Source organism: Macrobrachium nipponense, chromosome 35 (genome assembly GCF_015104395.2).
Source record: "Macrobrachium nipponense isolate FS-2020 chromosome 35, ASM1510439v2, whole genome shotgun sequence".
NCBI classification, from domain to species: domain Eukaryota; kingdom Metazoa; phylum Arthropoda; class Malacostraca; order Decapoda; family Palaemonidae; genus Macrobrachium; species Macrobrachium nipponense.
In genome coordinates this window covers 36262976-36278563 of record NC_061096.1, presented here as the reverse complement: position 1 = coordinate 36278563, position 15588 = coordinate 36262976, and the positions used below count along the sequence as shown (strand labels likewise).

The 15588-nt window shown below is 37.3% G+C and overlaps 2 protein-coding genes across 2 annotated transcripts in view; one reads left to right on the top strand and one right to left on the bottom strand.

The window, feature by feature from the left end:
- Positions 1-8205, bottom strand: part of LOC135208627 (large ribosomal subunit protein mL63-like) — an 18468-nt gene extending 10263 nt beyond the window's left edge. The window contains exons 1-2 of the mRNA XM_064241010.1: positions 8003-8205; positions 5692-5803 (exon numbers count right to left, since the gene is read on the bottom strand). Coding sequence (XP_064097080.1) covers positions 5692-5803; positions 8003-8067 — 177 coding nt within the window. The 5' untranslated portion in view covers positions 8068-8205. The remainder of the gene's footprint in view (positions 1-5691; positions 5804-8002) is intronic.
- A 732-nt stretch (positions 8206-8937) lies between these two features.
- LOC135208626 (eukaryotic translation elongation factor 1 epsilon-1-like) overlaps positions 8938-15588 on the top strand; it is a 35845-nt gene continuing 29194 nt past the window's right edge. The window contains exons 1-3 of the mRNA XM_064241009.1: positions 8938-9111; positions 14002-14172; positions 14321-14461. Of these exons, the coding sequence (XP_064097079.1) occupies positions 9034-9111; positions 14002-14172; positions 14321-14461 (390 nt within the window). The 5' untranslated portion in view covers positions 8938-9033. The remainder of the gene's footprint in view (positions 9112-14001; positions 14173-14320; positions 14462-15588) is intronic.

Sequence of the window (15588 nt, the reverse complement as noted above, 5' to 3'; positions counted from 1 at the left end):
CAATCTTCCAAATCATAATTTATAAAAACCACAGGCTTAACAGATGAGAGACACAATGAATCACAAAACCATGACTACCCTGTCTACATGTCCTAAACAGCATCTTTGTTAAGTCTCTTTACATTCCTTCATGTATACTAATAGCAGACTTAATGGAATAACCAGCCTGTGCATATTTTATGTGACTGCCTAAGCTACAACCAGCATACGTGTTAATTTTAAAAACAAAACAGTTAAAATAACAAAATTTATGGATAATTAAAGTCTACTGTTTTAATCAGCAAAACATCACATAATTTACAGTTTTCTTAATAGAATGCATCACATATCTAGAGATAGACTCAAAATAAACCTAAGATAACCAGAAGTAATGATGAAAGAGTATGCACAAAAGGATGAAATGACATCAGGAGGAGGATTACCGAGCCCTGAATCTTCAAAATATTTAGGAAAAATGATACCCAGTACAAGATTGCTTTAGTTGAAATTTAGTGAAACTTGAAAAAACGAAAACTTAAAGATAAGCAGGCTCTTAATATAAGACTCAGAACCAGAGACTAAAATACCACATGAAAGCAAAATTATGGAAAAGTCTTAACATGATCTGTGTTGCTATTACATGAATCATTATTTTACAATAAAAGTACTATTTATCTAAAATATTTAGTCAACATGAGAATAAAGCTATGAGAATATTAAGTGTCAAATGAATGGCATGAGTGCATAAGAAATATTATAAATGAAATTACACAAGTTCCATAATTATATGGATAACAAAAAGATGAAATGGAGATTGTTTGGAAATATCCTCAAGACAACCTCCTAAACAACAGTATGTAATACGTAATGGGTTCAATTTCATATGACTGACAAATCTTAAGACACAGAGTATGTTTAGGTGGATCTGGGTCAGCTATTATCTGGTAAAAAGCAATATTTATAATTTTGAAGAAAGATGACAAAATTGGAAGGGTAAAAAATACAGCTATGGTTAACACAAAATGAACAAACCAAAGGGCCCCCTTTCTGATAATAGACAAAATATACATAAGGTGGATGAGAGGTCTTTAAACTGAATCCTGTTCTCACTCATTTTGAAAGTCTGGTCTAGATAACTGGCATTAGTACTTAAATCTTACAGAAGAATTCACATCTTCAGCCAATTTAGGAAATAAAATTTTTTGGCTGCTCTACCAAACCAATGAGTGGTTGATTGAAACTATGACAAAACACCACCAATCTCAAGTTTTACTAAACATTAAAAAATCTATCGAGACAATGGAAGTGTAACAAAACCGACACATTGAACTACATACAAGGAACCATTATTCTCCCTTAAGATTTATGAAATCAAACTTAGAATAACGATAATTGGCTACATGCCGAATGTTGTCCAGATAAAATTCACGGGACAAAACTAGCACCTAAATATTAAATTATCAGACAAAAATACGGAAGACTATACGTATTCCTAAACCCGACTTTCAAGGCCGATATATCAATTCTGTACCTTACTGTGGGGATTTTCTTTTTTTTTTTTTTTTTTTTGTAATCACAGATTTCTAATTTTCAATGGACACTAGTACCCATAGACCCTGAAAAATCTTGGGTACAATTGTACTTTAACTACAGTGGAACCCCCGTATTCGCGTTCTCCAGATTCGCGGACTCACACATTCGCGGATTTCTCTCGGGAACGTTTCCCTGCATTATTCGCGGAAAATTCGCGCATTTGCGGTATTTTTCTATGGTAAATATCCACAAATTCCTGGTTTTTTTTAATGAATTTCATCATAAAATACACTTCTTGTGATAAAACTATTAAAAAAACCATGTATGAAAATTTTTAGTGGGTTTTTCTCGAGTTTTAACTAACAAAATAGGCTGTTTTTAGCATTTTTATAGGGGTCCAAACATTCGCGGGTTCTAACTATTCACGGGGGGGTCTGGTACACATCCCCGCGAATACATATTTTTTGTATTTTACTGTACAATCCAGCCTTGCCACCATAGAGGTAGCTCTTCTTATGGAAGTACAGTGGTACCTTGAGATACGAAAGGCTCAACTTACGAAAAACTCGAGATACGAAAGCAAATACGAAGATTTTTGTGGCTCTACATGCGAAAATTTTTCAAGATACGAAAGGTTGTTGCTGTAAAGTCCAAGATTCGCCTGGACCACCGATAACAATTTTAAAACTCGCGCCCCGCCAACTGAGTAGACTCGCCACCATCCTCCCGCTCTCCCATTGGTTCCTGATGCTAGTCACCGCCATAAGAGCCTTCTCTCCTATCGGTCAGCATCTCTCCCATGATCCCATGATGCATCTACGTAGCGGCGTCTTTTTTCGGCCACTTCGCGGCATCATCGGTATCGTAAGCAAGTGGAATTTGTTCGTTCTATACGATTTAGTTTATTAACGTTAATTCGTTAGTGATTTCGTTGTAGTACTACTGTATCGTGTTGTGTGAGAACTTTACTTCATACATATACGTACTACATAACTTAATTACGTACAGTATATACGTAGTCATGGGTCCCAAGAAAGTTGAAGTAGGAAAGAAGAGGATGCTTTCTTTGGAGACAAAGTTGGAGATAATTAAAAAGTATGAAGCTGGTACGCGATTGAGTGTGATTGCCAAGGAATACGGCCGAAATCCGTCAACAATAGGCACCATCCTTAAGCAGAAGGATGTCATCAAAGCAGCTACACCTTCCAAGGGCGTGACTATTTTGTCCAGCAAGAGGAGCCATGTGCACGATGAAATGGAAAGGCTGCTTCTTGTCTGGACAAGAGACAAAGAAATCGCTGGCGATACGATAACGAAGACGGCAATCTGCCACAAGGCCAGCGCTATTTTCGTCGATTTGATTCCCCAGGCCGAAGACGACGGAGAAGAAGGGACATCGACGTCAACCCCAGAGTTCAAGGCTTCTCATGGGTGGTTCGAAAAATTCCGTAAACGGACTGGCATCCATTCGGTGGTGCGGCATGTGGAGGCAGCCAGCTCGGACACGAAAGTGGCCGAAGCCTTTATTAAGACGTTCGACGAGATGACTCTCAAAGAAGGCAAGTCTTCAACTGTGATGAGACTGGCCTTTTTTGGAAAAAAATGCCTCGTCGGACGTACATCATGCAGGAAGAGAAGAAGCTACCCGGGCATAAGCCTATGAAAGACAGGCTTACGCTTGCACTTTGTTCGAACGCCAGTGGGGATTGCAAGGTGAAGCCCCTACTTGTGTATCATTCGGAGACTCCTCAAGCCTTCAAGGACCACAAAGTGCTTAAGGAGAAGCTTCCTGTGATGTGGAGGGCTAATGCGAAAGCCTGGGTAACAAGACTTTTGTTCACCGAGTGGGTAAATCTGTGTTTCGTTGGCCAACAAGTGAAGAAATTCTTGGAAGAGAAGCGCCTCCCTCTGAAATGTCTGCTGTTGTTGGACAATGCCCCTGCTCACCCTCCTGGCCTCGAGGAAGATATCCTAGCGGAGTATTAGTTTATCAAGGTTCTTTATCTTCTGCCTAACAACACCCCTCTCCTCCAGCCCATGGACCAGCAAGTGATATCTAACTTCAAGAAGCTGTATACGAAACATCTTTTCAAGAGATGTTTCGACATCACCGATACCACAAACCTCACTTTGCGTGAATTTTGGAAGGAGCATTTCGATGTTTTGATATGCATCCGACTCAGCGACCAAGCTTGGGAGGAGGTTTCGAGGAGAACCTTGAATTCTTCGTGGAGGAAACTCTAGCCTGATGCCGTATCCTCCTGAAACTTTGAGGGATTCGACGTGGGCGAAGCTGGTGCTGCAGATTCAGGAACAGTTGATGATCCTCAAACTGTTTCGCAACCAGATCTTGACGAGATCGTTGCACTCGGCAAGTCCATGGGGCTGGTTGTTGACGAGGACGACATCAATGACCTTCTCAAGGAGCACCAAGAGGAGCTTACGATGGATGACCTGAAGGAGTTGGAGGCCGTGCAACATAACGTCATTCAAGAAGAGTTCTCTAGCAGCGGCGAGGAGGACGATGACGACGCTGTGACAACAGCAGAAATTAAGGATGCTCTAGCTGCTTTTCATAAGGTGCAATCAATCGTAGAAAAGAGACACCCCGAAAAGGCTTACACAGGTCGTATGCTTGCACAGTTCGATGACGTTTGCCTGAATCGTTTCAGGAACATTGTCAAAAGCAGGCAGAAGCAATCTTCCTTAGATAGTTATTTTTTAAAGAGGCCATTTGTAGGAGTAAGCAAAAAGGAAGAACCAAGTGATACTACGAAAAAACAGAAAGTTGAAAGTGGTGAAGAAGTAAATAAAATTAAAAATTTTTAAATTTTAATTTTAAGTTTTTTGTAAAGTTAAATGTTACAATTTTGTTAATGTGTTTCGTAAAGTTTAGTTTATGTTTTCCCGACATTTTTTTATGTTTTGTAAAGTTAAGTGTACATACTTGCCGTTTGTCCTGCCTGTCGCCACTTTCGGAGATAGCCTCACTCGAAAGGTAAGCTTCCACATTTTACTACATACGTACATACCATGTACACTAATACACTTTATTTACAGGTACATACATATTAGTACTACTAGTAAGTATTAAGTTAGGTATTGAATGGTCAACATTGTTGTAGTATTTCATTGTTTATAGGTCAATTTAGCTCTATTATGAAATTTACTGGGGTGTTTTAGGAGGGCATGAAACGGATTAGCCATTTTACATGTAAAATGCGGTTCAAGATACGAAAAACTCATGATACGAAGGCCGCCTCGGAACAGATTAATTTTGTATCTTGAGGTACCACTGTACACTAAACCACCTGTATTCACTGGGGATGGGTACCAGACCCCAGAATAGCTAAATTCTGCAAATACTGAAGCCACTCTAAAAATGCTTAACTGCATATTTTGAGTTAAAACAAAAAAACCTCTTAAAATGGTCTACTTGAGTATTTTAATAGTTTTATCACAAAAAATGCAGTTAGTCACAAAAAATTTATGAAAAAACAGTAATTTGTGAATATTTCTCAGTGAAAAATATACCGTTAATAGGCGAATTTTCCACAAATAATGGGTACATAAAATCTGTAGAAAAACCCGCCAATTGTGAATCCACAAATGTGGGGGTTTACAATTGTTCTGATGAAGTGGATGACTATCCTGATTCACCTCCACTTATGAAATAATTTACAATAAGGCCATAAAGTTGACAGATTTTTAATAATCAACTGTGTTAAATATTGGTAGGGTCTGTGGCAAAACAATACACTGTACCATATTAGAACTTTTGAGGTGGAGGGGGTGATTTGTTAATCTTAAATTTCTAATTTTCAATGGACACTGGTGCAGATAACCCCTGAAAACTCTTACATACAACTGTACTATAAATAACTACTTTATTTCTTTGTATTTTGCTGTACTATTCTGTAACAAAACAAAAACTTTATCCTAAAAAAGAATGGCTTCTGCTGAAATTGATATATGTATTATACAAGAACAAAAATCTACACCTTTACATATACGTATATCCCATGAAAAAGCTGATATTGGAAACATAAGACACAAGAATAAAACCTTGCCCCAAGTTGTGCAGATCATCTGTAACCAACATTAATTTCTAATGTTTACTAACATCAGTGTTGCTCTCAACATCATCTACATTTGTCACTTAAAACATATTAAACTTACCAAAGTGAGATATGGATGTCTCAAGTAAAACATATTTTGTTCTTCCATCTTGAGAAATTTGATTCTAGCTGCTATAGCTTCCTCAGTTGCATATGGCCTTTTGCGATGTTTGCTAAAATAAGAAACAAGGTATTATATTAGGCTATAAGAGACAGCTAAATATAAATATACAGTAATTTGTTATAATGAAGCATAACTTGAAATTTCTAAACAAAACAAGTGTAAACTCAGCAGTAAGCTTTGGGTGTTTATACTAGTAACAGAAATAGTTTTCAAAATAAAAAAATTATATATAGCACAAAAAATAAACCACTGTCTTACTTGAGCCATTACTTCATACTGGTACTACTGTATTGATTTCCAGTGCCAAACTCTCAGAGGTGGAATTGTGAAGGTCTCAAAACCTTTGGGGCAGGAACCATGATTCAAGTTTCACCAAAAACTCAGGAATGAAAATGAAAAGGCACAGGATATAGGTACGGCAGCCGTATCCCGATCGTGGTAGATATTGGTACGGCAGTGAATTGCGCATGCGTCAATTTCAAGACATTCCTGCCGTACAAATAATATAGTGCAGTGAGGGTACGGCGATTACTGTCATTGGTGCCGTATTTGCGCTCTTGACTTGCTGTAGATACGGCAGTTAGCTGTATCCGTTTACCAGTTTGCTAATCATACTGTATTATGTAAACCAGAGTTCGGCTTTTAGGTGGGACAGTCACGCTTTTTGAACATCTGTCCCCCTTTTTTCAGTTAGCAAAATGTCCCTCCCCCCTTTTTTTGTTTGTTTAGCTTTTGTGAATTTTGTCCCGCTTTTTTGTACTACAAAAACAACACTATCCCGATTTTAATGGAATAATGCTGAAATTTGGTTTAACTTTGCCATTTCACTACCTGGTAAATTCTATCGTCTTCTCCGACAGCTGCAATATACCCAATGAAGTGAACTAAAAGAATATTGTAAAGTGTATAACGGCCCTTGCAACTGCCGATGTCAGGCAGAATAAAGGGCCGAGAAAGTCACCAAAGGTACGATGGTAGTGTATATATTTATATATAATCCTCTTTGAATCTCCTCTTCGGAATTCTTTTCAGGGCCGATTCGATCGTTCGTGACCTACGTATATACGTACCATGAATTACCCAATTTTTTAAAGTTTGAGTCTTCATATATGTCTATGACTTCTTTCAGCTCGTTCAAGCCTGAAAACATCTGTTTTTCGGCGAAAACTAATGTAATATTCCGCGGTTCATGCTGTTCCGTCACCATTTTTCTTGCTGTCACTTATATGTGTATATACTTCAGTATATAGTCTTTGGATATGCGTGAGGCAGTAAACAAGGGTTCGCGCATGCGCAATTCACTACCGTACCAATATCTACCGAGATCGGGGTATGGCTGCTGTACCAATATCCAGTTCGAAATGAAAAAGCTACTCCAGTCCTCTGAATGCCAGACACAGCTGATATTAAGGCTACCAAAAACGCTGGCGGAGCACTTACAGATTGGCGGGCCCACTCGACCGCCGACCGAAATCGGCGGAAGAACACCAAAACCAATATGGCGGCGATACCAAAACAACAACAAACAAAGTAGGGAGCTACTACATATCCGCGACGATCGATTTATGTGTGCTGTCAGTAAGGCCGTGGCGGAACGGCGCTTCGCGCCTTATCCGCATATTTAAAGATTCTTGGCAGGCACTGCATGTTCTGGCAAGAGGTAATGTTGCGCTGCGCGCACTAACCACAGGGGTTACAGTAAGGCTACTTACCGTGGCGGATGGATTTGGGTGTCACGATACCAAAACAACAACAAACAAAGTAGGGAGTAACTGGCCCGGTAAAGTGTAAACAACCCCATAGCCTCTTGTTGAAAGACTGGGAAAGGGAAAGTCCTTTACCACAGAGACTGAAAAGCAAGGGGGAAGGAGGACAAGAAAGTCCGCAAAATACTAAACAGCAACTCTAACCAAATAGGTAGGTAGCCTAGGTATTCCATTTAAAATGCCTACGAGGCCTAAAGTAGCCATTGTCCCTTACTAGCCCTACCTAGGTAGGTAGTATGCATTCGATCCCCTCTCACTAAGCTTAGGCTATATAAAGTTGCAGGTCTATAGGTAACCACTCTTTCCTTCACATTGGGGATGTTCCTAGGTAGGTATAGCTAGTAGTACTATACCTATTTCTCCCTCGAAGGCTACGCTATTTAAGGCTACGTCTCAATTCACTTGACACAGTGAGACTTTCAGCCTACGCCAGTGGTTACCGGAGAATAGCTATATACAACCTACAAACTTAAAGTACTTACCCTCTGTACATATGTCCAGGATACGTCTTTCTAAAACTAGCCAAGGCTGCGAGTGCTAATCTCATGGTAAAATGGACGATAACTATAAATCGCACAAGTAACGTTGCCCTTCTAAGTACCAATTCCCTAACTAAGACAGTAGTAAATTGCAGCAGCTTGCTTTTCGTCAGTACTCTTGTAAAACTATAACAGGAAAGTTGCCAATATCTTTGTAACGGCTCCTTGTCCTCGCTTGCCTCCTAATGGAACTACTATTTGGTTAACTTTCCTCTGGTTCCGTGTTTCTTTTTTTCATCAATCTCTCTTCAACACAGATTTGTAAACAACAAAGTATTAGGTATAAAGCATTTCGTCAGTATAGCTATCGCATACATCATAGTCGCATATATCTGAATTCATTCATAAAAATAAATCCTCGGAGTGAGGTTGATTGGTTTGGCAAAAGAAGTTCACAATGAACTCTAGCTATAAGGAAACAAAATTGAAGTGTTAGCTATAAGGAAACAAAATTGAAGTGTAGGCTTCTAAGTAATAAAAGTTAATAGTTAAAAAATATGTTAGGGAAGCACTGATTGTTAAAGCTGGAAACACAACAGTACTTAAATAGACGGTGGGCTACCTGGGAGGTCACTTATTTTCTGAAAGTAAAGTAGTGGTACGGTATTTTTCAACATAAAGTAAAGTGGTAACAAGTTAAGTTTAAAAAAATAACATTAAATAAAGTACTAGAGCTATAATTTTCATAAGGGAGTTGGATAAGGGCAGAAGATTTTAAGGATAAATGGTGATTTGTTTGTTCTTATACTGCAAAACGTAAAGGAACATATAACAAAGTTAGATAACAACCAGTAATTTTGAACAGTGGTAAAGCAAGAGGACACTGCACAGGTACCAGTTAATTATACATGGAGCCGTTGTATAGGGACGGTGCTGCAACTACAACTATTAATGGTATGCCTTTGCCATTTTAGTGTCTGACGGAAACTAAGTCATCCCCTTACTCCCGTATTTCTTCATACGATAGAGCTACAATGGAAAAAAAGATTGTGTCAGATTTCGCGAAATACCTTGGTGCTGGAAAAGTTAAAGTGGCTTCGGAGAAGAATGGGGTAAGTAGCCTTAACTAGGACCCTATGTAACTTATTTCATTCCACTCTATCTCAACACAAGGGCTTACCTATCTAAGCTATCATCAGTCGCTTCACGAAAGTTATACAGTGTTTTACGATCGCCCACTGATGCTAACCTGACTAATACCAGATGGTAAGCGTTATTTCAGTCCGATAATGAATTTCGAATATCTAATACTAGGGGGAACAACCGACTGGACTAGCGGATCCAGTTTCCACCGCGTGTGAAGCCACCCGCCGAAAAAGTACTTTAACACGGAGATGGGCATCAGTCACGAGTTGTTGGTGATGGGAGCAGGAGCTCGAGACCTCTACTCTCCTTTCGAAGTATTAAGTATTTTCTCCAAAGTTAGCAATTAGCCTAAGGTCATATTTAAATATTAATCAGGTAATGAAAGTCTGGCTCTACGCAGTGCACACATACCTCCATAACACTTTCAAAATTATTACTTACAACTCCAAATATTTAGAAGATTGATGCCATCTCGATGTTTGCGGAGTCGCTTGTTTCAATAAACTCATTTTGGCGGGTGTTGAACCTACTTTAGTTAAAGGATATGCACGTTTAATTAAATCTAAAAAGGCTTTAAATGGACAATCAACATCAGTTAGATAACGTTTTATAACACAATAGTACATAGTAGGCCAGTTTTCATTAAATATATACAATTAGGGCTAGCATAAAAATAGGCATTGGTAGGATTCATAAAATAAATATTGGTGGGAATCATACAAAAATTGAAAATGAATATCATAGAATGTACGAAAAATAAAAAATGTAGCTCCTACAGATTAGTTGGGCAAGGGGAACGTGTGGTTGGTAATGAGCAGTAGGTTTTGTGTCCGTATGGGTGGTAGAAATTAATAAAAGAGGTCTAGCATAAAATCGAGAATTGATGGGATTCTTATAAATAACAGAGTTCCTACAGTTTATTTGGCCATGGGTGTCGTCTGCCAGGGAATCGGCGGACTAATACAAACAGGATGGCTGCCGTTTGTTTTGGCTTACAAGTCGCCGCATGTTCGGGTCAGGTCGGCTGTGAGAACTAATTACCTTGGCGGAGTGATTACGGACCGGGCGAAATGGTGTTACGCGGCCCGGGCTACTAAACCGTAAACTACCCTAAACTTACCATTCCACGTGCTATAACCGCACACCGCCTGTACCCATAGACGCTTGGGCACTTTCTTCACAAAACATAAACAATGACTTCCAACCACGGCTTATCCAACGGAACTGCGATTTTTGGTAGAAGAAGAAGCGTGCACTAGATAATTATTTAAATAAATAGTTAAACGGCAGTATAAGGTCATGAATTGCATAAAGTTTTGGAGCTTTTGAAGAATAGCAGTCCCATACGAACCTGGGACCTTTATTCTTCAAAGGGATAAAACTGGGGTCAGTATTGTTATAAAGGTATTTAGTGGAGAACAACCGCCGAGGAGCAGAAGTAACAATGGATTGGTTGTCAGTGGTGAACAAACCTAAAGATAAGCAAACAACTGCTTGTTTGATTGTCAGTACCAAAGAGGCCTTAAAAAATCTGTATTTTTTTTTTCTTCACACTCTATTATCAAGTATTTCAGTATTGAGCAAACCCTAAGCAGACATGGATCGCAGCTTTTTTGAACGTCAAATTAAACCATTAGTAATCAAAGACACAATTCCAGTGATTACATGGATGAAGAATAAACTTATTTCTTGTGAAATGAGATGCAGCTGCTGCAACTTTGTAATGAATTGGACGAAATGTGCTTCAAATCTTGATAAACATATTTGGAAGTGCCAAAATAAGGACTGTGCAAAGTACAAACATAAGACATCAATCAGAAAAAAAATCATTCTTTTTTCATTTTAAATTGACACTTCAAAAATGGGTTGAAGCCATTTTTTATTGGTGTGATGAAATTGGAGAAATGAGTGCATCTCGGTTATTAAACATCTCACTGAAAACTACGGTTGATTTATATAGTTTCTTTCGTGAAGTATGCACTAAGCATTTTGAAACTAACCCAGTTCAACTAGGTGGGCCAGGTATTACAGTGCAAGTGGACGAGTCTTGCTTCTCACATAAACCCAAACATTCTTTTTGTTCTGAAATTTCAAAACAATATGTGTGCAATTAATTTCAACTGATTTGATTTTATTTACAATAAATTAGGTGCTTTTAATTTGACATACTTTTTGTAATTTTTATACTTACAAAATAAAGTACTTTCATGATAGTTTATTCATTTTCAATGTTATATTCATAGGGTCCAACTGGGACCCCTATTCTTCAAAAGGCCCAAAGGGACCCTTATTCTTCAAAAGCTCCAAATTTTTTACATATTCATGATTATTAATTTGAAAATATTCGTTGTTGAAAAAGTAACTAGATTCCTGACTCAAATATCAAGTTTTGCTGTGAACAGTACCTACAGCGTTCTTCGCACTCTTCTATAGTTTATGAGTGTTGCCAATTAGTTTGTGTTTACCTTCCAAACTGGGTATAAGACTTACACAAAACCGGAGAAATAAGTGAAATTAGCATATCTATTTGTAGTATATAAACTACATATTAGAGAAATTTTATCATTATTGCATTACTATGACAACTAGAATTCATGGAAACAGTTTGTAAATGCATCGGCGTATGCGTGAAGCTCCACTAGATTGGCAACAATGAGTCATTTTGCCATCTGCTCGTATATACTTTAGAAATATCTGTAATTTTTTGGGTTGATTTGGTTGCAAAAAATGGATATTAGACAAAATTAAATAAACATTTTGAAGTAACAAAGAAAGTTAAACTAAATAATGAGTAAAGTAAACAATTAACCCCTTCTTTACCGGTGGGTGAGCAGAATGTAAACATTGCGTTGCTGCCGAACTGAATCTCTCGGTAGTGACTCAAGTTTGGAGGGGTGCCGATCGTAAAAATATTTGCCAAAAATACACTAATCAAGACAGGCTAATGAAATTATCAGGTATTATTAGCACTATAATAACGCATATTCTCTGTTAGTTTTATCATCCTACAGGAAAAATAAATGATTTTATGAAAATAAATGTGAAACTCAGTGTCCTTGTACAAGGGACACTGGTGGTCGGTGAGAAAAACTACGGTCTTGAATAGAAATTCGGTCTTACAGAATGTTGGTATATCGCACCTGGAACATGCACTAAAAGTATTATCAAAATAGAACCGTAAATAAGCACGTAATAACAAAAAAAAGAGCAAAAACTAAAGCGAAAGCCCCACCAATAATATGGAAATCGCAAATTTTATAGTATATCTTTCAAAAATTGGTCAATGTCATTTTCTACGTTTTCTAAGATTAGTTTCATCACAGAAAACAACTTTAGGGGCATCAGGGGTATCTAAACTAATTTTTCAAGTTTCTTGTCCTCAGAAAAAATTGCTTTTTCTCTGGTTTGGTTTTTTTATATATACATATAAAGTTACTATAAGGCTTTATTTCTACCTTCATTTATCTGGTGTTCATATCTTTTATTTGTAAAATGTAATGTGTAATAAATAAATAAATACAGTAAATGATGATACAACTGGTTTTTTTACTTGGGTAGAAGTTATTACATGTTTACGCTTGTCTGGTTTTGTGATTTTTTGTTGAGACGCAGTTCATCTGTCACCTACACACTACTATAAGCATAATAATATTTTTTGTTTTGGGTTCATCATACGTCTGGCATCGTGTCATACTGTTTATTTTGCTCCAAACTCTTCAAACCGAAATTACAGAATGATTGGAAGTCCCTATCTGAAAAGAGGAGTTTTTGGTGGTACTACGCATACCACCTTTATGCACCCGGTGCGGTGCAGTAGACTTGAATGGTGGTACCCACCTACCTCCAAACAAACTTTCGGTAATGAAGAGGTTAAGGGAATAAAGCTTTGCACCTTATAAACCGTGTACTTGTGTGCTGCCTGCAACTGTGTTTGTGGAGTGAGTGCTTAGGAACCAAGAACCGCAACATAGTTCAAGTGCAATTTGGAGTGAATTAATACCAAAACATGTATAATTACAATCAAATAAGCACTGTGGAGTTTCAGTTATGATGGCAGTAAGGATAAAACCACTGATTACAAGGTAAAAATGAATTTCAGTTCAAACCATGACCCTGGGAATAAATAGTTTCATACTTTCACTAATATAGGCAACAAAATGTTTTATTGTACTGATTACAACTGCAATCTTGAGTAAGATCAATAAATGTTACATATATTAGCTAACATTGTTCAAATGATTGCTGGGAGGCTGGGAAAGATGTTGGATCTGCAGAGCTTATAAGCAGCACCTCAGGCGGTTGCCGCCATATTGGATTTCAAAACTGCCTTGAAAACATGTTTTATGAAGACCTCGCATGCTTATTTTAGTTCGTATGGCGCTTTCATAAATCGCATTATGTTGACGAAACTTCAATCTTTTGAATGGTATTCTTACAGATGTAATTGTATTCTTGTTTCACCAATTAAATATCGAGTGAATAAGGCTGATCCATGCGATGATGATGGATCCATTGAGGTGTTTCCCCCTATATATATACTTAGTGGTTATGTTGTTTCTTTTGGGCTAGTTAGGCTAAGAGGATTATTGATTCTGACATTTAGCCTATTTCCAATTTTCAGTTGCAAATGCTAGACTCATTTTAGTAGTGTAACCCATTACAGGTAACATTAGGTATATGACAGTTTAGGCTGTTTCACTTTTTAAGCCATGCATTTCAGACCAATGAGAAATCAGAATTTTTCCCCAGCTCTAAACATGACATGCCTGTTTTACTGTACGTATTATAAAGTTTTTAAAAAATAATGGAAACTTTGGCAACTGTAGAATGCTTTATGACAATTCTATTCTCTTCAGGTTGTTGTAGAGGTTGGAGGAAAAAAGTTTTCTGGGTTTGTGTGTGGAGTTTTGAATCTGATACGATTACAAAAGCAGTCTTTAGAAGGTTCCACAGTGCTGCAGAGATGTCTAACTCATGACTGGCTGACACAGTGTGCAACAGATTTATTCCACTGTTCAACTTATGAAGTAAGTGCTGCTCTCCAAATTTTAGTTGTGTATTTTAACGTTTGAATAATTGTTTTGGTTTGTTTTAAAACTTTGTGAGCAAAGTGATTGTAAATCCAGATTTAGGTTTTGCTAACCAAATCTTTTTTTTTTTATCTTTTTTTTTCAGGAATTAAACAGTAATCTACATTATATTGACAAGGAGTTACTAACAAGAACTTATCTTTGCGGTCATATGGTCACTGCTGCAGATATTATCATGTTCTTGATTCTTTATCCATTTGTTGCAAAATGGACCTATCAACAAAAGGTAAGTTTCAGTATACTATATTGTATTCTTTCATGTATACTTGAAATGTATTGGAAAGTGGTGTTTCACGTTCCGTGTATATTTGTAATTGATATGCATCTTTCAAATAACCAAAAGGAATTTAGTATCACTATCACAGATTGGGTTTGAGTTGATCGGTGAAGTAATTAGGCTGGGATTTCATTAAATTTTTTACCTCATTTCCCTACAAAAATTACCGAAAAATAATCCCATGCTTGTGTCTTTATTGCTGCAGTTTTCTTCTCATGGATCAGTTGAGCATTGGCCAAATTGTGCATTTCTAGTAAAATTGAGTGTATGTAATGTATTAATGGCATTGTAATTCTTTGATAATCATGATTCAACTCTTATTTAAAGAGATGCACAGATATATGTACAGTACGTATGATATAGTAAATATTTCAATACAGTACCTATGCACGTATTTGAGTTTTAACATTCTTATTTTCTTCTTGGTAGCCTATGATTAAAAGTATTCATAACTAGAATGGACTTCTGATAAATTTGTATTTTAAATATTGAAAACAATTCAGTCTGAATCTTTATACTGTTGCATATTCTTGCTTTGTTATAATGAAAGTAGTAAAAGTATTTATAATGAGGATGTTCCTCTAAGTAACATAGAATTTTTAGCAGTATTATGTCAGACAGAATCCTACTAATGTGTAAGCATATCACTGTATCTTCTACAAGAAGACATCATGTTTCCTCTGTCAAGGATAATTCTGGTGCTATGATGAATTGGGGTACTGACCAGATTTGGAGCCTCTTTCATTACCTTGAGATCCAAGTTCAGGTCTGCCTTACAATTGGATAGAAAACTTATCATTTTTTGCTTACAAGAAATCTGTAGACTTAAGTTTCAATCAGTGTTCCTCCTCCTCAGAAAAGAACTGCAACATCCTTTTCTGGTAGTTCTAGGATGATACTGACACAGCTTCAGATAAGCTTTGACACTTTACAAGGAAGTAGGGTCCCCTGTAGAAGTGAGTCAGGGTCTCCTTTAGATCTGGTTTTTCTTGGTAATTTGTTGTCAGCTCAAATTGATGCAATGTTTTATTTTTTTCTATGTTTTTACCAGCCAGGTATGGAATGAGATCCATTCC